This window comes from Symphalangus syndactylus, chromosome 17 (genome assembly GCF_028878055.3).
Source record: "Symphalangus syndactylus isolate Jambi chromosome 17, NHGRI_mSymSyn1-v2.1_pri, whole genome shotgun sequence".
Taxonomy (NCBI): domain Eukaryota; kingdom Metazoa; phylum Chordata; class Mammalia; order Primates; family Hylobatidae; genus Symphalangus; species Symphalangus syndactylus.
Window position 1 is genome coordinate 16,486,096 of NC_072439.2, and position 24,204 is coordinate 16,510,299.

General features: G+C 48.4%; 1 protein-coding gene across 2 annotated transcripts in view; it reads left to right on the top strand.

The window, feature by feature from the left end:
• The first annotated feature begins 1,046 nt into the window (after window positions 1–1,046).
• The window catches only part of OPA3 (outer mitochondrial membrane lipid metabolism regulator OPA3), a 49,093-nt gene continuing 25,935 nt past the window's right edge, over window positions 1,047–24,204 (top strand). The window contains exon 1 of one of the 2 annotated variants that reach the window (XM_055249561.2): window positions 1,047–1,346. In XM_055249561.2, coding sequence (XP_055105536.1) covers window positions 1,205–1,346 — 142 coding nt within the window. In that variant the 5' untranslated portion in view covers window positions 1,047–1,204. The remainder of the gene's footprint in view (window positions 1,347–24,204) is intronic. The other variant, XM_055249560.2, reaches the window with a different exon arrangement.

Here is a 24,204-nt window from a genome sequence, read left to right on the forward strand (position 1 = left end):
CATTTTTTTTTTTTTTTTAGTGGAGATGGGATTTCACCATGTTGGCCAGGTTGGTCTCAAACTCCTGACCTCAGGTGATCCACCCTCCTCAGCCTCCCAAAGTGCTGGGATTACAGGCGTGAGCCATGGCGGCCAGTCCTCTGTTCCTGTTTTCTTGTGTCCCTCTGCCTCCCAGAATCTCTCAATTACCCATCAGCACTCCATCATCCAGGAATTTCTCTCAACCCCTTCCTGACATTGTTTATATGATTTTACTCCCTGCTGGGTAAGAAAGGACAGTCTGGGACATGTCCTTAAACTTATTTCTGAACTAACTCCCTGGGGACCCTACCTCCTAATGAAGGAAGTTGGGTTGCTTGAGAACGGGTATGGTTTTATTAGCCAAGATGCTAGGCTATCAACCTCTGCAGGAACCTTGTGTCACCCCCTGCCCCGCTCTGGGCCTCAGTTTCCTTGTCAGTTACTTGGGAAAGGGTTGGATTCGCTGCTTCTGGGGGTGAAATGCACCCTCAGGCTGGAGCTAGCAATAATATGCAATTATTACCTGTATGGTAAGAAGGGTTATTTACTGAGTGCTTAGCTATATGAATGGCACCCTTCTAACCACTTCCCATGGTCCACTGTTTTACACTCAAGATTAGCATAGAAGCCTCACAACAACCCAAAGAGGCAAGTGCTATAAGGATTCCCATTTGGTAGACGGTAATACTTAAGTCCAGAGAGGTTATGCCATTCATCTAATATTACACAGCGAGGAAATGGCAGAGCTGGGATCTCAACCAAAGTCTGTATGACCACGTGGCTTCCTCTTAATCCCAATGAGAGCCCTAGCTTGCAGAGGAAGGTGTATTTGGGCCTCACAGGACTAATTAGGACTAATTAAGAGCCTCCTTTGGGTGGGGACGACAACTCGAAACGTGACATCACGAAGGAGCACAGTGACGTCTGCCAAGGCGGGCGCATCCGTTTAACGGCACCGCCCCCTGACCCGCCTCACTTCCGTGTATATTTGCATATTCAGCGAACGGACGTCGGTACGTCAGCGTCGACGGGGTGACGTCAGGATGCGCCTCTGCAGTTTCCCTCGAGCGTACGTACATACGTACTGACGCACGCATGGCCACGAGAGGGCGGGGAAGGAGTGAAGAGGTTAAGGCGCCCCGCCCAGTCAGCAGGGTTGCGCGTGCCCTGTGAGACCGCCAAGATGGTGGTAGGCGCGTTCCCTATGGCAAAGCTGCTATACTTGGGCATCCGGCAGGTCAGCAAGCCGCTTGCCAATCGTATTAAGGAGGCCGCCCGCCGAAGCGAGTTCTTCAAGACCTATATCTGCCTGCCGCCGGCTCAACGTGAGTCTGACCCGAATTCCCTCCAACCTTTTTCCGTTCTCCAACTCCTGTCCGGTGGTTGCTCAGGGGATGGACTTCTGTCTACGACCAATCACAGCCCGAACCGGCAAAGTCCAGTGGCCAATAGTGGGGGTTTCTGATAGAGGGGCGTGCGGGTGGCCCAATGTGAGGGCGGGTCTTGGCGTAAGGGGCGGGTCAAGGCGCCACCGCGCGAGTAGGAAATGCCGTCCAATAGAGGAAGAGAGCGCTTGGAGACTGATGCGCTGTTAAACCAATAGTGTGAGGGATGGGAAAAATTTGGACGGGGCTTTCCAAGATAGAGGAGCTAGGGGAGGGGCTGAGGAGAAACCGGACGGGGTCCTTTGCCCGGCCGTCCTTGGGCAACTTCATTTCAAAAGCGGCACCGTGTGCCTCATTTTCCCCACTGATCTGGGAGGTGATTGTATATCCTCCGTTTAGGACGTCGACGTGCCTCAGTTTTACTGTAGGCAGTAAGTCTGGATTAGGGGCATGGTTCGGGGGTGAAGTCTGGGTTCTGGAGGCATGGCCTGGGATTCTGGAAAAGGATTTTGAACCAGAGAGGACAGTCATCTGTGTATTCATTAATGCGCTCATACGCCGTCCTTTCATTCGGTTGACAGACTGCGGCCTTTTTGCTCTGCACTGGGAGATACACTCCTGATCCATCACTGTCAACCCAGAGTGGTCGGGAAAGTGGGAGCCCGGGAGCTCAGAGGAGCTGGCTGACCCAGGGACCTGAGGCCAGCAGGGCTGCCTAGAGGGGGCCGCCCGAGCTCAGATCTAAAGGGCATAGTAAGGTCTGGCGCGGTGGCTCACATCTGTAATACCAGCACTTTGGGGACCGAGGCGGGTGGATCACATGAGGCCAGGAGTTTGAGACCAGCCTGGCCAACATAGTGAAACCCCGTCTGTACTAAAAATACAAGATTTAGCTGGGTGTAGTGGCACACGCCTGTAATCCCAGCTACTTGGGAGGCTGAGGCAGGGGAATCGCTTGAACCCGGTAGGTGGAGGCTGCAGTGAGCCTAGATTGTGCCATTGCACTCCAGCCTGGGCGACACAGCAAGACTGTCTCAAAAAATAATAAATAGAAATAAAGGGCATAGTAAACACCCAAAATATAAACTATTTTAAAAAGGTGATCTTGCGGGGCGCGGTGGCTCACGCCTGTAATCCCAGCACTTTGGGAGGCCGAGGTGGGCGGATCACGAGGTCAGGAGATGGAGACCATTCTGGCTAACACGGTGAAACGCCATCTCTACTAAAAATACAAAAAATTAGCCGGGCGTGGTGGCGGGCGCCTGTGGTCCCAGCTACTCAGGAGGCTGAGGCAGGAGAATGACGTGAACCCGGGAGGCGGAGCTTGCAGTGAGCCGAGATCGTGCCACTGCACTCCAGCCTGGGTGACAGAGCAAGTCTCCGTCTCAAAAAAAAAAAAAGAGGTGATCTGTGTGCTACGTGGGACATAAAATAAGGGAATTTAGCATAATTGGTTGGGTCAGAGAATCACTGAAACCGCCTTTGCAAAATTATGACTGACACAGTGAAAGAGATCTAACTTAACTGACTCCATCTTGCTTCTAACCTCCAAGCTATCCTTGTTCATTCCTGGGCGAAGGCTGAACTAACTTTGGGAGAGATTTAGTTTATAGTTTATAGTTTAAACAAACATGGTAAGAGCCAGTTCCCAAAGCAGACCTCCTTCTTGTCTGGGGACTAGATTGCCTTTGTAGGACTAACATTAGCCACAAGATTAGAAATTATGGTTTAGGAGTCATGCAGCTGGAGGATACAAGATTCTGACCCTCCCTAAACTACTCCTAAGATCAGTGCTTGAGATATTTCACAGACCCTGCACTTGATGGATCAGCTGACCTTACCCAGATCAATAAACTGGCCCATCTGATCTTGTGGCCCCCCAACCCAGGAACTGACTGAGCGCAAGAAGACAGCTCCGACGCTCCGACTCCCTATGATTTCATCTCTGACCAATCAGCACTCCTGGCTCACTGGCTTCCCCTCACCCATCAAGTTATCCTTAAAAACTCTGCTCCACCGAGATCGCGCCACTACACTCCAGCCTGGGCGACAGAGCGAGACTCCGTCTCAAAAAAAACCAAAAAACAAAAAAAACTCTGCTCCAGCTGGGCCCGTTGGCTCGCGCCTGTAATCCTAGCACTTTGGAAGGCTGAGCGGGGTGGATCACCTGAGGTCAGGAGTTTACGACCAGCCTTGCCAACATGTGGAAACCCTGTCTCTACTGAAAATACAAAAGTTAGGCGGGCTTGGTGGCGGGCGCCTATAATCCCAGCTACTCGGGAGGCTGGGGCATGAGAATCACTTGAACCTGGGGATGGAGGTTGCAGTGAGCCAAGATCACGTCACTTCACTCCAGCCCACGCAAGAGGGTGAAACTCCATCTCAAAAAATAAATAAATAAATAAAATAAAATAAAATAAAAATAAAATCTCCCTGAATGCTCAGGGAGACTGATTTGAGTAATAGTAAAACTCCTGGCTGGGCGCGGTGGCTCACGCCTGTAATTCCAGCACTTTGGGAGGCCGAGGTGGGTGGATCACGAGGTCAGGAGTTCGAGACCAGCCTGACCAACATGGTGAAACCCCGTCTCTACTAAAAATACAAAAATTAGCCGGGTGTGGTGGCTCACATCTGTAATCTCATCTACTCAGGAGGCTGAGGTGGGAGAATTGCTTGAACCTGGAAGGCAGAGGTTGCAGTGAGCCGAGATTGCACCACTGCCCTCCAGTCTGGGCAACAGAGCAAAACTGTCTCAAATGAACAAACAAAAAGCCTCCCGCACAGCCAGCTCTGCGTGAATTACTCTTTGTCTTGCAGTTCTCCTGTCTTGATGAATCAGCTCTGTCTAGGCAGCGGGCAAGGTGAACCCCTTGGGCGGTTACACACCATTCATCCCTCCATCCATTCATTACTTCCTTTAGCTAGTATTTTGTAACCTTCTGCCCTGTGCCAGGCCTTGTGCTGGCAATGCTGGCAAAACAGCAGGGACCAAGCCAACACCAATCTGTGCCCTCAAGGAATTCCTAGTCCTGCGGGGGAAGGATGTATCCCCCAACAGTAGGCAGAGCTGAGATGGGGGAGCCCTCTGGGCACCTGATGTGGCATGGGGTTCAGGGAGGGCTCCCTGGCGGAGGAGACATCTGAACTGGGACCTGAAGAGTGAGGACAACATCGGGACAAGGAGCAAGGAAAGCATTGGGGCAGAGGGAGGAGCACACACAAAGCCCATATGGTTAAGGGAGTGCACCTTTTTTCCCCTCTGTAAGTTTGGATGCTTAAAGTCTGCTTTCCAGGGCCCAGAATCCTTGGTTGCTCGGTGTTTGGTAGGGTCTTTGTTGGGGCTGCAGCTCTTAGAATGGGAAAGTATTAGATTTCAGTTACCAAAGTTCTTTCCTGTTAACCATCTCATTTGGGCCCCACAGCTGTTTTGTCCCCATGTCCGGAAAGAGGAATGACTTCCTCTGGTTTATAGAAGGGAAAATGGAGGCCTTGAGGGCAGAAGTTAATTGCTCAGGTCATACGCAGAGATTTGTGCCAGAGGCGAGACTTTGGACACTGGATTCCTAGACCCAGTTTGTTTCCTGTCTCTGCCTGTCTTCCAAACACTGTGACATTCTTAGCATTGTGGTTTAGAAAATGGCAGCCGAGCGCGGTGGCTCACGCTTGTAATCCCAGCACTTTGGGAGGCCGAGGCGGGCGGATCACGAGGTCAGGAGATCGAGACCACGGTGAAACCCCGTCTCTACTACAAATACAAAAAAATTAGCCGGGCGTGGTGGCGAGCGCCTGTAGTCCCAGCTACTCGGAGAGGCTGAGGCAGGAGAATGGCGTGAACCCGGGAGGCAGAGCTTGCAATGAGCCGAGATTGCGCCACTGCACTCCAGCCTGGGCGACAGAGCGAGACTCCGTCTCAAAAAAAAAAAAAAAAAAAGAAAGAAAATGGCTTCTGGGGCCGGGCGCAGTGGCTCATGCCTGTAATCCCAGCATTTTGGAAGGCGGAGGTCGGTGGATCATGAGGTCAAGAGTTCAAGACCAGCCTGGCCAACATGGTGAAACCCTGTCTCTACTAAAAATACAAAATTAGGCAGGCGTGGTGGCACACACCTGTAGTCCCAGCTACTTGGGAGGCTGAGGCAGGAGAATTGCTTGAACCCGGGAGGCAGAGGTTGCAGTAAGCCGAGATCACGCCACTGTACTCCAGCCTGGGCGACAGAGCGAGACTCTGTCTCAATAAATAAATAAATAAATAAATAAATAAATAGGCTTCTGTGCCGGGCGCTGTGCCTCACACCTATAATCCCAGCACTTTGGGAGGCCGAGGCAGGCGGATCACCTGAGGTTGGGAATTAGAGACCAGCCTGACCAACATGGAGAAACCCCGTCTCTACTAAAAATACAAAATTAGCCAGACGTGGTGGCACGTGCCTGTAATCCCAGCTACTTGGGAGGCTGAGGCAGGAGAATCGCTTGAACCCGGGAGGCGGGGGTTGCAGTGAGCCAAGATCGCGCCATTGCACTCCAGCCTGGGCAACAAAGTGAAGCTCTGTCTCAAAAAAAAAAAAAAAGGCTGGGCCCAGTGGCTCACGCCTGTAATCCCAGCACTTTGGGAGGCCAAGGCAGGCAGATCACGATGTCAGGAGTTCAAGACCCTCCTGACCAACATGGTGAAACCCCTTCTCTACTAAAAATACAAAAATTGCCGGGCGCGGTGGCTCACGCTTGTAATCCCAGCACTTTGGGAGGCCGAGGCGGGCGGATCACGAGGTCAGGAGATCGAGACCACGGTGAAACCCCGTCTCTACCAAAAATACAAAAAAATTAGCCGGGCGTGGTGGCGGGCGCCTGTAGTCCCAGCTACTCGGAGAGGCTGAGGCAGGAGAATGGCGTGAACCCGGGAGGCAGAGCTTGCAGTGAGCCGAGATCGCGCCACTGCACTCCAGCCTGGGTGACAGAGCAAGACTCCGTCTCAAAAAAAAAAAAAAAAAAAATTAGCTGGGCATGGTGGCGTGTGCCTGTAACCCCAGCTACTTGAGAGGCTGAGGCAGAAGAATCACTTGAACGCGGGAGGCGGAGGTTGCAGTTGAGCTGAGATCGCACCACTGCACTCCAGCCTGGGGGACAGAGCAAGACTCCATCTCAAAAAAAAAAAAAAAAAGAAAAACAAGAAAGAAAATGGCTTCTGGAGTCAGACTGACATAGGTTTGAATCCCTACCCAGACTGGTGACTTTGGGTACGTCATTTAGCCCCTCTTAGCTTCAATTTCCAATTCTGTACATTGGGTGTTACATAATGGTCACATTAACTGGGCTCGTACTTTGTGCCACGGCTTGTCTTGAGCACCTCCCAGCCTCTGGCATTGGGTCCTCACCAATTAATGATGAGGTAGATACTATTATTATTCTTATTTTGTGTATATACTATATATGCATTATGCTATAAATAATATTTATTGTGTTGTGGTGAGGATTAAGTAAATGGATTTAAAATGTTAAGTCAGTGCGTGGCGTAGGGTCATGGCTGTCATGTAGATGTTATAGATACAACAGGCAGGAAAAAGCAAAACATCTTGCCCTCAGGTACCTTACATTCTTGTGGAGGAAGCCAGACAATAAATGAAATAAATAGTTGGCTGGGCCCAGTGGCTCATGCCTGTAATCCCAGCATTTTGGGAGGCTGAGGCGGGTGGATCACTTGAGGTCAGGAGTTTGAGACCAGCCTGGGCATCATGGCGAAACCCCATCTCTACTAAAAATACAAAAATTAGCCAGGCATGGTGGCAGACGCCTGTAATCCCAGTTACTCGGGAGGCTAAGACAGGAGAATCACTTGAACCCAAGAGGCAGAGGTTGCAATGAGCCGAGATTGCACCACTGCACTCCAGCCTGGGCGACAGAGTGACACTCCATCTCAAAAAATAGTTAAAAGATGAATTATATTAGATAGCAATAATTGCTCTAGGAAAAAAATCAGGGTTGTAGAACAAGGAGTATTTAAAGGAAGGCTATAAGCCTAGATAGGATTGTCAGGGCGAACTCACTGAAAATATGCAAAGGAGGCAGAACGAGCAGCGTTGGCATCTGGGGGAAGAGACGTTCCAGCCCAGAGGATCCCGCATACACACAGGACCTGAGGCACGAGCGTGCCTGGCACACAGGACAGAGGAAACTGATGACGGGAAAGGGGGACAGTTTGTATGGGGCCTGTGGGTCACTGCAAATGCCTTGGCTTTACTCTGAGTGGAACAGGACTTACTGGAGGGTTCTGTGCAGCAGAGGGACAATATCAGAGTTCTGTTTTATTTTATTATTATTATTAGTTTTTGAGACAGATTCTCACTCTGACACCCAGGCTGGAGTGCAATGTCATGATCTCGGCTCACTGCAACCTCTGCCTCCTGGGTTCAAGCGATTCTCCTGCTTCAGCCTCTCAAGTAGCTGGGATTACAGGTGCGTGCTACTGTGCCTGGCTAATTTTTGTGTTTTTAGTAGAGACTGGGTTTTGCCATGTCAGCCAGGCTGGTCTCGAACTCCTAGTCTCAAGTGATCCGCCTGCGTTGGCCTCCCAAAGTGCTGGGATTATAGGTGTGAGCTACTGTGTGCCTGGCCCACAGTTCTATCCATTTATTTATTTATTTATTTATTTATTTATTTATTTATTTATTTTTGAGATGGAGTCTCACTCTGTCACCCAGGCTGAAGTGCAGTGGCGTGATCTCTGCTCACTGCAACTCTGCCTCCCGAGTTCAAACAATTCTCTGCCTCAGCCTCCCAGGTAGCTGGGATTACAGGTGCCCGCCACCACGCCCGACTAATTTTTCTATTTTTAGTAGAGACAGCGTTTCACCATGTTGGCCAGGCTGGTCTTAAACTCCTAACCTCGTGATCTGCCCGCCTTGGCCTCCCAAAGTTCTGAGATTAAGTTGTAAGCCACTGCGCCCAGCCTGGAGATATTTTTTACCTAACTTCTTTTTATATTTTCAAGCCCTCAGAAAAGTTGAAAGAATAATATAATCATCTGTTTACCCTCTACCACCTAATTCATCATTTATTAACTTTAAGTTTACTTTGTTTTTGTTCTCATCTGTGTGTATGTGTATATCTATGTGTATATATACACACGTGTGTTTTTTTGTTTTTTTTGAGACGGAGTCTTGCTCTGTCACCCAGGCTGGTGTGCAGTGGCGCAATCTCGGCTCACTGCAAGCTCCGCCTCCTGGGTTCACACCATTCTCCTGCCTCAGCCTCCCCAGCAGCTGGGACTACAGGCGCCCGCCGCCACACCCGGCTAATTTTTTTGTAGAGATGGGGTTTCTCTGTGTTAGCCAGGATGGTCTCGATCTTCTGACCTCGTGATCTGCCTGCCTCGGCCTCCCAAAGTGCTGGGATTACAGGTGTGAGCCACCACACCCGGCCACAGGTGAATATTTTAACTATTTAAAAATGAATTGTGGACGTGACACTTCACTCCTAAATATTTCAACCTGTATCTCCTAAGAACAAAGACATTGCCCTGTGTAACACAGTACCAATATCACACCTGAGAAATTTAACATTGATAATCATATTGATAACAATATTATTGAATATATGGCTCTTCAGTTATACCCCAAAATGTCCTTTTTAGCTGTTTATTATTATTTTACATCTAGGGTCTGCCGAGGGATCATGTACTGCATTTAATGTCTTGCCTTTTTAATTTCCTTTAATCTACAACAGGGTTTGGCAATCCGGCTCACTGCCTGACTTTGTAAATAAAGTTTTGTGGTAACACAGCCACGCCCATTTGTTTATGTATTGTCTGTGGCTGTAGAATTGAGTTTGTATGGCCTACAAAATCTAAACTATTATTTATTTATTTATTCTTTTTTTTTTTTTTTTTTTTTTTTTTTTTTTTTTTTTTTTTTGAGATGGAGTCTTGCTCTGTCACCCAGGCGCTGGAGTGCAGTGGCGCAATCTCGGCTCACTGCAAGCTCCGCCTCCTGGGTTCACGCCATTCTCCTGCCTCAGCCTCTCTGAGTAGCTGGGACTACAGGCGCCCGCCACCACGCCCGGCTAATTTTTTTTTTTGTAGTTTTAGTAGAGACGGGGTTTCACCGTGGTCTCGATCTCCTGACCTCGTGATCCGCCCGCCTCGGCCTCCCAAAGTGCTGGGATTACAAGCGTGAGCCACCGCGCCCGGCTTATTTATTTATTCTTGAGACAGAGTCATGCTCCATCTCCCAGGCTAGAGTGCAGTGTTGCGATTCCGGCTCCCTGCAACCTCCATCTCCCAAGCGATTCTCTTGCCTCAGCCTCCCGGGTAACTGGGACCACAGGTGCCCACCACCACTCCCAGCTAATTTTTGTATTTTCAGTAGAGATGGGGTTTCGACTTGTTGGCTGGGATGGTCTCGAATTCCTGACCTCAAGTGATCCGCCCTCCTCGGTCCCCCAAAGTGCTGGGATTTTAACCACCCAAGGGGTTCATCTTGCCTGCTGCCTAGACAGACCCGATTCATCAAGACAGGGGAACTGCAGCAGAGAGAATAATTCACACAGAGCCGGCTGTGTGGGAGACTGGAGTTTTATAATTACTCAAATCAGTCTCCATTCAGGGAGCAGAGGTTTTTTGTTGTTGTTGTTGTTTTTAACACGGAGTCTCACTCTGTCGCCCAGGCTGGAGTGCAGTGGCGCCATCTCGGCTCACCACAACCTCCGCCTCCCGGGTTCAAGTGATTCTCCTGCCTCAGCCTCCTGAGTAGCTGGGATTACAGGCATGCGCCACCATGCCCGGCTAATTTGTATTTTAAGTAGAGATGCGGTTTCTCCATGTTGGTCAGGCTGGTCTCTAACTCCCAACCTCAGGAGATCCACCTGCCTGGGCCTCCCGAAGTGCTGGGATTACAGGCGTGAGCCACCGCGCCTGGCCCGGGGAGCAGAGTTTTTAAGGATAACTTTGTGGGTGAGGGGAAGCCAGTGAGCCAGGAGTGCTGATTGGTCAGAGATGAAATCATAGAGAGTCAGAGCTGTCTTGTGCTCAGTTAGTTCCTGGGTGGCAGTGGGGGAGGGGGAGAGCGGGCACAAGATCAGATGAGCCAATTTATTGATCTGAGTGGGGCCGGCTGATCCATCAAGTGCAGAGTCTGCAGAATATCTCAAGCACTGATCTTAGGAGCAGTTTAGGGAAGGTCAGAATCTTGTAGCCTCCAGCTGCAAGACTCCTAAACCATAATTTCTAATCTTGTGGCTGATATTAGTCCTACAAAGGCAATCTAGCCGCCAGGCAAGAAGGAGATCTGCTTTGGGAAAGGGCTGTTACCATGTTTGTTTAAACTGTAAACTAAGTTTCTCCCAAAGTTAGTTTAGCCTTCACTCAGGAATGAACAAGGACAGCTTGGAGGTTGGAAGTAAGATGGAGTCAGTCAAGTTAGATCTCTCTCACTGTGTCAGTCATAATTTTGCAAAGGCGGTTTCAGGATTACAGGCGTGAGCCACCATGCCTGGCCTCAAAATCTAAAATATTTACTCTCTGCCCCTTTACAGGAAGAGTTTGCTGACCCTGCTCTAGAATAGTATCCCTGCCCTTGTTTTTATGACATTGACATTGGAGCCAGTCCTCCGATTGATACTGTGTCCCGCTGTCTGGAGTCTCCTGATTGCTTCCCCTGATTGGATTCATGTTGAACATGTTTGGCGGGAACACCACAGACTGGAGGTGCCTCCTAAGGACATCCCTTCAGAGGGCTCCTGAGGTCTATTTGTTCCGTCATTTGTGATGGTAACTTGGATCGCTTGGTTAAGGTGTGACCATGTCAAGAACCTTTCTTGTTCCTCTTAGTAATGAATAACCAGTAGATTTGTTTACAAGGTAGAGCCAGCAGGATTTCCCGTGGATTGAGTGTGAGACAGCCTACCGGAGGAGGGGCAGGTTGGACAGAAAGACCTGGAGCTCAGTTAGGGACAGGTCGAGTTGGAGATGCTACCAGATATTGCAATGTACTGGCTTCTTACATTTACACGTTTTAATTGCATCATTAGTGTCTTCACACTGCTAATTGCCCTTTGCTCTGGCCCCCAGCCATGGCGATTGGAATTTCCCAGGGTGCACTGGCAGCCCTGGATTCTCTCAGGTCAGGCGTCCTGAGCTGACCAATAAATCCAGTATCTGTACCTTTGGCTGAGATACTTTTGACTCAGCAGGCTGGGCCCAGCTGTCTCACAGGAGAGGCTGGAGCAGTAGCTGTGGCTGCCTGAGGAAAGAACAGTACATGCTAGAAGCATAAATCATCGATGATGCACCCTGCTGGGGAGGCAAAGATCTTTTTAAACACAGAATTCCTTTGTTTAAATTATTTTAACCCAAAAGTAAAGGAGGTTGGTGATGCTAGGCAGGTTGAGGCCATGCCTGCAAAGTGCACTTTTGGTGCTCCCAGGGAGGCTGTGAGATATCTCTGGGCAGTGGGAAAATTCCAGCTCATTTGTGTTTATTCTTTGGAGTACACTGGTCCTTTTTCTGGTTTATCACACACAGTAGGCAGTAGAGTGACTAGTCCCCCGAAGATGTCCACATCCTTATCCCAAGAACCTGTTGAATATGTTACCATGCACAACAAAGGTGCTTTGCAGATGTGATTAAATGAAGGATTTGGGGATGGGGAGATGATCCTGAATTACGCAGGTCAGGTCAGTGTGATCACAGGGGTCCTTATAAGGGAAAGAGGGAGGCAAGAGAGGGAATGATTTGAGGGATGCTGCCCCGCTGGCCTTGAAGATGGAGGAAGGGAGGCATGAACCAAGGAATGCAGGCAGCCCCTGGAAGCTGGAAAAGCCGAGGAGATGGATTCTCCACTGGAGACTTCAGAAAGGAACACAGCCCTGCGGACACCTTGAGATTAGCCTAGTGAAAGCCATTTTGGACTTTTTTTTTTTTTTGGGATGGGGTTTCACTCTTGTTGCACAGATTGCAGTGCAGTGGCACAATCTCAACTCACTGCAATCTCTGCCTCCTGGGTTCAAGTGATTCTCCTGCCTCAGTCCCATGAGTAGCTGGGATTATAGGCACCCGCCACCACACCTGGCTAATTTTTTGTATTTTTAGTAGAGATAGGGTTTCACCATGTTGGCTAGGCTGGTCTTGAACTCCTGACCTCTGGTGATCCACCTGCCTTGGCCTCCCAAAGTGCTGGGATTACAGGCGTGAGCCACCGCACCCAGTTTTTTGTTTTGTTTTGTTTTTTGAGACAGGGTCTCACACGGTCACCCAGGCTGGATTACAGTGGCGTGATCTCAGCTCCCTGCAACCTCTGCATCGTGGGTTCAAGCGATTCTCCTGCCTTGGCCTCCTGAGTAGCTGGGATTCCAGGCGCATGCCACCATGCCTGGCTAATTTTTGTATTTTCAGTAGAGACGGGGGTTTCACCATGTTGGCCAGCTGGTCTTCAACTCCTAACCTCAGGTGATCCACCCGCCTTGGCCTCCCAAAGTGCTGGGATTACAGGCGTGAGCCACCACACCTGGCCCCCATTTCAGACTTCTGACTTCTGGAACTGTAAAATAATAAATTTAGGGCAGGTGCGGTGGTTCATGCCTGTTATCCCAGCACTTTAGAAGGTCGAGGCTGGAAGATCACTTGAACCCAGGGGTTCAAGACCAGCCTGGGCAACAAATCGAGACCTTGTCTCTAATAAAAATAAAAAACAATTAGTGGGGCATGGTGATGCATGCCTATAGTTTTAGCCACTCAGGAGGCTGCGGCAGGATTGCTTGAGCCCAGGAGAGTGGGGCTGCAATGAGCTGTGACCGCACCACTGCACTCCAGCCTGGGTGACAGAGCAAGACCCTGTCTCAAATAATAATAATAATAATAAATTTGTGCTGTTTTAAGCCACTGCATTTGTGGTACTTTGTTATAGTGGCCATGGGAAACGGATACACCACGATCATTCATTCACGTTGCTGAGGTCATTTTTTCAGAAGTGCTCAGCACTGTGGCCATTCTTATGAATTTAGGCCATGGACTTGGTTTCAGTTTTCTTTTTCTACATAGCCATCTGGTCCAAAGCTTGGTGGCTTAACATAGTAACTCTTACCAGGTGCAGTGGCTCATGCCTGTAATCTCAGCACTTTGGGAGATTGAGTTGGGTGGATCACTTCAGGCCAGGAGTTCGAGACCAGCCTGGGCAACATGGCAAAACCCTTTCTCTACTAAAAATACAAAAATTTAGCGGGTACCTGTGGTCCCAGCTTCTTGGGAGGCTGAGGCAGGAGAATCGCTTGAACCCGAGAGAGGTGGAGGCTGTGGTGAGCCGAGATCGTGCCACAGCACTCCAGCCTGGGCAACAGAGTGAGACCCTGTCTCAAAAAGACAAAAAACCCAGTCACTCTTCGTTTCTGTTACCTTTGTGGCTTGTCTGGGCTCAGCCGGACAGTTCTTTTGCTGGTTGCTGCTTGGCAGGCTCTTATCCAGGTGCAGGCGGAGGTGGCTGGGCTGGAGTCATCTGGAACTGGCACTGGGACTGGGGAGCTGGTTCCCTCTCAGTGCAGTAGTCTCTGGGCCTCTCTTATCCACGTGGTCTCTCCTGTGGGGTAGCTGAATATCTCACATGGCTGCTCAGGACTCCCCAACAGCCAGATTTTCATGAGGGAAGAAGCAGAAGCTGCAGGTTATTTAAGGGCAAGGCCTGGAAACTTCCAGCATCATTTCCACCACGCTATTGATCAAAGCAGCTCCAGGCACAGACCACAGTGAGTGTGGGAAAGAACTGCACAGGGTGTGATACGAAGGGGTCCTTGATGGCCCCCTGCTCTGTCTGCCACAGAGTAGGTACTCTTGGCTTTGGATCTTGGCACTGCCGCTTATTAGCTGTGTGACTTTGAGCAGGCAGCTTGACCTCTATGAGCCTCCATTTCCATATTTATCAAATGGGATAATAATAGAACTTATCTCCCAGGATTCTTGTGAGGATGCAGCAGGATAGTGGATAGGCGAGCCCTGGTCTGGGACACGCCCATCTGGTTGCTACTACAGGCTACAGGGGATATACATGGAATCCCTTTTTTTTTTTTTTTTTTTTTGAGATGGAGTCTCGCTCTGTCGCCCAGGCTGGAGTGCAGTGGCGCGATTTCAGCTCACTGCAAGCTCCACCTCCCGGGTTCACGCCATTCTTCTGCCTCAGCCTCCCGAGTAGCTGGGACTACAGGCACCCGCCACCACGCCCGGCTAATATTTTTTGTATTTTTAGTAGAGACGGGGTTTCACCGTGTTAGCCAGGATGGTCTCGATCTCCTGATCTCGTGATCCGCCCGCCTCAGCCTCCCAAAGTGCTGGGATTACAGGCGTGAGCCACCGCGCGTGGCCCCCTTTGTTTTTTTTGAGATGGAGTCTAACTTTGTTGCCCAGGCTTTTGCCTTCCTGAGTAGCTGGGATTACAGGCGCCCTCCACCATGCCCGGCTAATTTTTGTATTTTTAGTAGAGACAGGGTTTCACCATGTTGGTCAGGCTGGTCTCCAACTCTTGACCTCAAGTGATCCGCCCGCTGTGGCCTCCCAAAGTGCTGGGATTACGGGCGTGAGCCACCGCGCCCAGCAGGAATCCCTTCTTGTCATTACTGCCCAAGTGCCAAAACCTCTGCTTCTAGATAAAGACTTCATGCACTTAGATCCTTGCCCTGCTGTTTACGTGGTGTGTGTCCTGCATGAGTCCCTCTGCCTTTCTGTACCATATAGCACTTACCTCATAGATCTGATGTTCCCTCAGCACCATTCAGTAAACAGTGTTTAGTGTTTACTGTTTACTGTTTACAGCCTGGCCTCGAACCAGGCTGCCTCCTTATCTATCCCTGCTCTGCCACTTTCTGTGTGACCCCAGGGAGAGTTATTTAACCTCTCTGGGCCTCAGTTTTATGCTTGTAATTGGGTTGCTATGTGGATATTAATATCCATAAAACATAGAAGTGTACCTGGCCCTCAAGTACTTTGTACATGTTTATTTACGTATTTATTTATTTTATTTATTTATTTATTTTTTTTTTTTGAGACGGAGTCTCGCTCTGTGGCCCAGGCTGGAGTGCAGTGGCGCAATCTCGGCTCACTGCAAGCTCCGCCTCCCGGGTTCAAGCAATCCTCCTGCCTCAGCCTCTCCCAGTAGCTGGGACTACAGGCGCCCGCCACCACGCCCGGCTAATTTTTTTGTATTTTTAGTAGAGACAGGGTTTCACCATGGTCTCAATCTCCTGAACTCGTGATCCGCCCGCCTCGGCCTCCCAAAGTGCTGGGATTACAAGCGTGAGCCACCGCCCCCGGCCAACTTATTTATTTATTTTTTGAGACAGAGTTTTGCTCTTGTTGCCCAGGCTGGAGTGCAATGGCGTGATCTCAGCTCACGGCAACCTCCGCCTCCTAGGTTCAAGTGATTCTACTGTCTCAGCCTCCAGAGTAGCTGAGATTACAGGCATGCGCCACCATGCCCGGCTAATTTTTTGTATTTTTAGTAGAGACGTGTGAATATAAGATGAGATTTGGGTGGGGACACAGCCACACCATATTATTTGGCCTGGGGGATGGGGACTATGCTGTGGGGGAACTGGGTAGGCAACAGCCTTGTGTAGAACCAGGTCTCTGGCAAGGTACCTGGTGAACTAGAAAAAAACCTCCTTCTGAAGGCACATAAGCCTTTGCCCTAGGTAGAGACTGATATGTTCTCCTCTGAGAATTTGTAGCCACTGACTGTCCCTCATGTGGGCTTGGGGCCTCTTTGAAAGGTCCTGGAAGTTGCAGGCTGAGAATGAACCCCTAGGGGTACCTAATTGTGTCTAAGCACCTGGCAAGGGCAAACATAAACTCTTCCTGCCTGTGCTCTCTCTGCCCAGGCCTTGGAGAAATCCTTCAGACAGAGTTCCAGCACATACAAGCTCACAGTAAAAAAACAAAATATATATATATAGATATACCGTATGATATATATATATCTATATATATAGATATACCATATGATATATATATCTATAGATATACCGTATGATATATAGATATGTATCTCATATATATATCTCATATATATGATATATATCTCTATTAATATCTTTTTTTTTTTTTTTTTTTTTTGAGACGGAGTCTTGCTCTGTCGCCCAGGCTGGAGTGCAGTGGCGCAATCTCGGCTCACTGCAAGCTCCGCCTCCTGGGTTCACGCCATTCTCCTGCCTCAGCCTCCCGAGTAGCTGGGACTACAGGCGCCCGCCACCACGCCCGGCTAATTTTTTTGTATTTTTAGTAGAGACGGGGTTTCACCATGGTCTCGATCTCCTGACCTCGTGATCCTCCCGCCTCGGCCTCCCAAAGTGCTGGGATTACAAGCGTGAGCCACCGCGCCCGGCCTAATATCTATATTATATATAGATATATATATATCTCATATATATATCAGACCAACCTGACCAATATGGAGAAGCCCCGTCTCTACTAAAAATACAAAAAATATATATATAAAAATATATATATCGATATATATATATACCATATGAAAAAAGCAGCCACCATGAGCGAGAGCCAGCAGAAAAACATGGCAGGTCAAAACCTGCAAACATGGAATTATCAGATGTGGATATAAAATACCTAAACTTATCTGTTAAAAGGATAAAAGAGAAGGATATTAAAACACAAGTAAAATGAAAAATTGCCAGGAAGCTGGAAAAAGAATTAAACAGAACTTCTAGAAAGGACAGCTACAACAGTTGGTGTTCAGCTCTCAATAGAAGGGCTAACTAACCACCAGATTAAACACAACTGCCAAGAGGATTGGGGAGCTGAAAGGTGCGCAATATGGAGGAAAACTAGTGAGCTTTGTGGGGCGCTTCCGGTAGATGCCCACGAGTGCTACCTGCAGGTCCTGATTTGGTGGACGTGGGGAAGGGGTGGACGCGTTTATTTTTAGCAGTCTCTAGAGTGCATTCTCACACGCACCAGTGTTTGAAAATCACTTTGCTGGAGTCTATTTATAATCACCAGAGCGTCACATCAGTTATATTATATGGCAGCCAGGCTGCTGCTGGTGACCTCCAAACATTTGTTATTATGTCCTCCTATCAAGGAAACACTTCTGAGATTCCTTCCCTAGCATATATGTATGCATGTGTGTACACATATGTAAAATTATTTAGCAGTCAGCCGGGCATGGTGGCTCACGCCTGTAATCCCAGCACTTTGGGAGGCCAAGGCGGGTGGATCCCATGAGGTCGGGAGTTCGAGACCAACCTGAACAACATGGAGAAACTCCGTCTCTACTAAAAATACAAAAAATTAGCCAGGTGTGGTGGCGCATGCCTGTAATCCCAGCTACTTGGGAGACTGAGGCAAGAGAATCGCTTGAACCCAGGAGGTGGAGGTTGTGGTGTGCCAAGATTGCACCATTGCACTCCAGCCTGGGCGACAGAGCAAGACCCTGTCTCAAAAAAATAAAATAAAATAAGTAAATAAATAAACAAATGAACGTATTTAGCAGTCATGTATAGCACTAACATATAATAGTATGTTTATATTATATGCATTTAAAAACATACACAAAAATTATAGGGATGAAACGAACATGTAAAAATTTTTTAAATAAACTTATTTATTGGTGCCCCCCCCCCAAATATTTTTGCTCTCACTGAAAACATTTTCCTGTGCAGACATTATTAAGTAAATTTGGAAACTCTTGGTGAAACCCTCTGTGAGAGTCTGGCTTTGAATTTTTTTTTTTTTTTTTTTTGAGACATTTTCTCGCTCTGTCACCCAGGCTGGAGAGTAGTGGCACAATCTCAGCTCGCTGCAACTTCCACTTCCCACGTTCAAGTGATTATCCTGCCTCAGCCTCCCGAGCAGCTGGGATTACAGGCTTCTGCCACCACGCCCGGCTAATTTTGTTTTGTTTTTGTTTCTTTCCCCAAGACAGAGTCTCACTCTGTCATCCAGGCTGTAGTGCAGTGGTGCGATCTCGGCTCACTGCAACCTCCACCTCCCAGGTTCAAGCAATTCTCCTGCCTCAGCCTCCCAAGTAGCTGGGATTACAGGGGTGTGCCATTATGCCCAGCTAATTTTTTTTTGTATTATTAGTGGAGATAGGGTTTCACCATATTGGCCAGGCTGGTCTTAAACTCCTGACCTCAGGTGGTCTGCCCACCTCAGCCTCCCAAAGTGCTGGGATTACAGGCATGAGCCACCACTCCCAGCCAGCTTTGGCATTCTTTGTTTGTGGCTGTCACAGCTGGCAAAGACCTAACTAAGGCACACAGTCTCAGATGGAAGAAGTGTGTTATTGGCTGCATTTAATCTCGCTGCTCCTTTTTAGTCCCACCCTTCATTATGCAGAGGCATTTGCTGGAATTTGCTCATGTACTCATGGCTAAATCTTCTGGCCGATTTCTGAACAGGGATCTTTTTCAGAAGCCCCTGTGTAGAGGGCTGGCTGATTTGCAACCTGAGTGCATCCCAGGGAATCTACTTGCCCTGGCCGCAAGCAGTATGCCAAGTGGACAGGAGAGGGCGCCCGTGTCAGCCTGGGGATGGCGCCTGCCTGAGAAAGCCCCAGAGGCCATCTCAGTCACTGACCCCGGTGTATCTCTGTATTAGTTTGTGCTCATCTGTAATTAATTGAAAACCCAGCCAGTAAATGTCAATCAAACCTTAAATCAAAAGGGTGTTTTTTGCTGGCTTTTCAGTAAGTCCTGAGGAAGGCCTTGTCGTGGTTGGTTTGGTGGCTCAGTGGTGTCATTGGGAACCTGAGGACTCCGTCTCTGCCGTGTTGGTGCTCAGGCAGTCCTCATGGCCCCAGTAGGGCTGCTGCGGCTCCAGGCATTGTGCCTTTATGTTTCATAAGGGAGGAAGTCTATGCGTGTGTGTATGGAGGGGCGGGTGGTCAGGTAAGTGAGGGTAACGCCTCAAGGAGGAAAATCCTTTTCCAGAAGCCCCCAGGAAACTCCCCTCACTGCCAGCTTACCACAACCGGGTCACCTCCCGCCCCTTGGTGTATGGGAGGTTGCAGTGGTGTGTATCGGCTTCTAAACTCTAATGGAGGTGGGGAGGATGGAATTACTAAGACAGTAGAGAATAATATAAAGTAGCACTGGTAATCAGAAGCACTAAAGTTGTTCTGAAATCTTTTTTGTTTATTTTGAGGCAGAGTCTTGCTCTGTCGCCCAGGATGGAGTGCAGTGGTGCGATCTCGGCTCACTACAACCTCTGCCTCCTGGGTTCAAGCAATTCTCCTGCTTCAGCCTCCTGAGTAGCTGTGACTACAGGTGCCTGCCACCACGCCCGGCTAATTTTTGTATTTTTAGTAGAGACGGGGTTTCACCATGTTGGCCAGGGAGGTCTTGAACTCCTGACCTCAAGTAATCTGTCTGCCTTGGCCTTCCAAAGTGCTGGGATTACAGGCGTGAGCCACTGCGCTCAGCCCTAGCCTCTCTGTTAATTGCTTCCTCTGAGCCTTAGAAACTCCTGAGTGGCCTCTATACCAAGTTGAGTTGGTCTCTCCAGGCCTGGGAGGAGAGTAGAGGTGGGGATCGTTTTCTGGGATGTGGCTTTGCTTCAATCCATTAGGAGGCTGAGTAATTCATTCACTCAACAAATCTTTATTTAGTGCCTGCTGTGTGCCAGGAACTGTTCTAAGAGGCATGACTCAGTAGTCAACAGAACAAAGATCCCTGCTCTCATGGGGCACATTTGAGCGTATTAGTTACCTGCCTAGTGACCCTAGAGCACAGAGGGGTGCTTCATCCCGGATTTCCCACCAAATCCCCAGGCTGAATCCAGTGGTCCACCCTGCGTCGCATCCCCATCCCAGCACAGTCTCTGTGGCCCAGGGAAAGCAGTGCCTTAATTAGCCAGGCTCAGGAGTGGGGTTACCTCCTCCTGAATCCCTTGAACCAAAAGTTGGGGAGATAGGATCCCCCAAGATGCTGGGCAGATGGAACCAGTCATGCCCCTCTGGTAACTGGAGCACTGTGTGTTACTGCAGTCTCGGGTTGCTGTAATGGAAAGATGAAGCCAGGTCTGTGGGAGGGAGCACTGCCTATTGTGGCCTGCACAATTCTGTTAATACTTGAAGCACTGTTAGGGCAAGCTTAAAACTGGCTGGATTGGGCGGGGCACAGTGGCTCACACCTGTAATCCTAGCAATTTGGGAGGCCGAGGTGGGCGGATCACCTGAGGTCAGGAGTTCGAGACTAGCCTGGCCAACATGGTGAAACCCCGTCTCTACTAAAAATACAAAAATTATCCAGGTGTGGTGGGGCATGCCTGTAATCCCAGCTACTTGGGAGGCTGAGGCAGGAGGATGGCTTGAAACCAGGAGGCGGAGGTTGCAGTGAGCCGAGATCATGCCACTGCTCTCCAGCCTAGGTGGCAGAGCAAGACTCTCTCAAAAAATAAATAAATAAATAACAAAATAAATAAACTGACTGGATTGCCAGGTGGGGTGGCTAACACCTGTAATCCCAGCATTTTGGGAGATTAAAACTGGAGAATCACTTGACCTCTGGAGGCTCAGGTTGTAGTGAGCTGAGATGGCACCAGTGCACTCCAGCTTGTGTGATAGAGTGAGACCGTGTCTCAAGATAGCAATAATAATCATCGTCATTATCATCATCATCGGACTGGGTCACATCTGGGGAAGGGCAACCAGGGCAGAGACTGGCTTGAAGCTACGTTTACCCTGAATAATAATTTATTGACTGATAATAACAGCTTTTATTTAATATGCTTTCCATTATCTCAGCAAATGATCTTAACCACCTTATTAGGGAGTTTATGACCATCCTGGTTTTATGAGTGAGGAAATCTCTCAAAGTGAGAGAAACAGGTTCCCTGAGGCAACACAGGATAAAAAGTCATATCCCACTGGCTCCCAAACTCCTCCTCTTATGTTTAGTTATTGGCACTTGATTTTTTTGGTATATTCTTTGTTGAGATATAGTATCTATACAATGCAAGGTACAGATCTAAAGGCTACAGTTCAATGAGTATTGGTACATGCATATACCCATGTAACTAGTACCCAAGATATAAAACATCGTCATCACTCTAGAAAGGTCCCTCCTCACCTGCTCTGTCTCCTTATCTGACTTCTCTCCTTATTGATTAGTTCTGCTTGTTGTTCAACTTGATGTAAATGGAATCATACACTATGAAATTTATGTTTAGCTTTTGTTCGTTTGATACTTTTGAGATAATTCTTGCTGCATGTATCAATAGTTCATTTCTTTTCTTCTTCTTCTTTTTTTTGACACAAGGTCTCCCCGTCACCCAGGCTGGAGGGCAGTGGCACAAACATGGCTCACTGCAGCCTCAACCTCCTGGGCTCAAGCAATCCTCCTGCCTCAGCCTCCTGAGTAGCTGGGACCACAGGCACATGCCACCATGCCCGGCTAATTTATTTTATTTTTTGTAGAGATGGATCTCACTAAGTTGCCGTTCGTGGTCTTGAACTCATGGGCCCAGGTGATCCTCACCGCTTGGCCTCCCAAAGTACTGGGATACAAATGTGAGCCACCATGGCTGTCCAGTTTATTTTGTTGTTTTGTTTATTACTCTTAATAAAAGTGTATTCTTTTATTCCGGTATATGAATATGCCATGCTTTGTTTAATAACTGTCCTAATGATGGGCGTTTGGGTTGTTTCCAAGTTATTGCAAGTAAAGGTGCTATGAACATTTGTGTACAAGCCTTTATATGGATGTTTTCATTTCTCTTGGTAGAAATGAAATTCTCCCAGTAATTATCTAGGAGTAAAATTTCTGGGTTATATGGTAAGGGTAAATTTAATTTTATAAGAAACTGGCTGAGCCATGCGTGGTGGCTCACGCCTGTAATCCCAGCACTTTGGGAGGCTAAGGGGGGAGGATCACAAGGTCAGGAGATTGAGACCAGCCTGGCCAACATGGTGAAACCCCGTCTCTACTAAAAATACAAAAAAAAAAAATTAGCTGGGCATGGTGGCACGTGCCTGTAGTCCCAGCTATTTGGGAAGCTGAGGCAGGAGAATCACTCGAACCTGGGAGGCGGAGGTTGCAGTGAGTCGAGATCGTGCCACTGCACTCCAGCCTAGGTGGCAGAGCAAGACTGTCTCAAAAAAAAAAAAATAAATAACAAAATAAATAAACTGACTGGATTGCCAGGTGGGGTGGCTAACACCTGTAATCCCAGCATTTTGGGAGATTAAAACTGGAGAATCACTTGACCTCTGGAGGCTCAGGTTGTAGTGAGCTGAGATGGCACCAGTGCACTCCAGCTTGTGTGATAGAGCGAGACTCCGTCTCAAAAAAACAAACAAACAAAAATACAAAAATTAGCAGGGCACAGTGGTTTGCGCCTGTAATCCCAGATACTTGGGAGGCTGAGGCAGGAGAATCACTTGAACTCTGGCAGCAGAGGTTGCAGTGAGCTGAGATTACGCCTTTGCACTCCAGCCTGGGCGACAGAGCAAGACTCCATCTCAAAAAACAATAATAATAATAAAAAAATATTAAACCAATCTTATATTCCTGCAGAAATCCCACTTGATTATGCTATATTATCTTTTTTATATATTGCTGGCTTTCGTTTGCTAATATTTTCCTAAAGGTTTCATCTGTGGTCATCAGTGACATATTCTGTAATTTTGTTTTCTTGTATGTCTTTGTCAGATTTGATTGATTGACTGATTTGATTAAGACCAAGTGTCACTCTGTCACCCAGGCTGCAGTACAGTGGCAGGATCATGGCTCACTGCACCCTTGAACCTGGGGGCTCAAGTGATCCTCCTATCTGAGCCTTCTGAGTAGCTGGGGCCATAGGCGTGCACCACCACGTACAGCTAATTTAAAAATCTTTTTGTGGCGGGGCACAGTGGCTCATGGCTATAATCCCAGCCTCTGGGAGGCTGAGGCAGGTGGATCACCTAAGGTCAGGAGTTCAAGACCAGCCTGACCAATATGGTGAAACCCTGTGTCTGCTAGAATTACAAAAATTAGCCATAATTAGACTAAATACAAAAGTTAGTCTCACTCTGTCGCCCGGGTTGGAGTGCAATGGCATGATCTCAGCTCACTGCAACCTCCACCTCCCAGGTTCAAGCGATTCTCCTGCATCAGCCTCCCGAGTAGCTGGGATTACAGGGTCATGCCACCATGCCTGGCTAATTTTTGTATTTTTAGTAGAGACTGGGTTTTACCATGTTGGCCAGGCTGGTCTCAAACTCCTGACCTCAGGTAATCCACCCGCCTCGACCTCCCAAAGTGCTGGGATTACAGGCGTGAGCCACCACACCCAGCCACTAGAAATCAAATTATGTAATGCGTGCAGTTTGGATCAGTGGTATACTAATAGAAATTGCATGATAATGCAATCCAAGAGAAAAGGTTTTTGTTTGTTTGTTTGTTTTGAGATGGAGTCTTGTGTATCACCAGGCTGGAGTGCAGTTGCGCCATCCCGGCTCACTGCAACCTCCGCCTCCCAGGTTCAAGCAATTCTCCTACCTCAGCCTCCGAAGTAGCTGGGACTACAGGCGCGTGCCACCACGCCGAGCTAATTTTTTTTTCTTTGTTTTTAATAGAGATGGGGTTTCACCATGTTGGCCAGGATGGTCTCGATCTCTTGACCTCATGATCCGCCCACCTCGGTCTCCCAAAGTGCTGGGATTACAGGCGTGAGCCACCGCGCCTGGCCGAGAAAAGTTTTAACTAAAATCACAAAGAATGAAATTTTTGATTTTAATTTATAGATACATTTTTGTTTCAGAGACATATGATACGACATTTGAGCATAAAAAAGTCACATTAGGATAAAACTTTATAGAGAAAGTAAAAT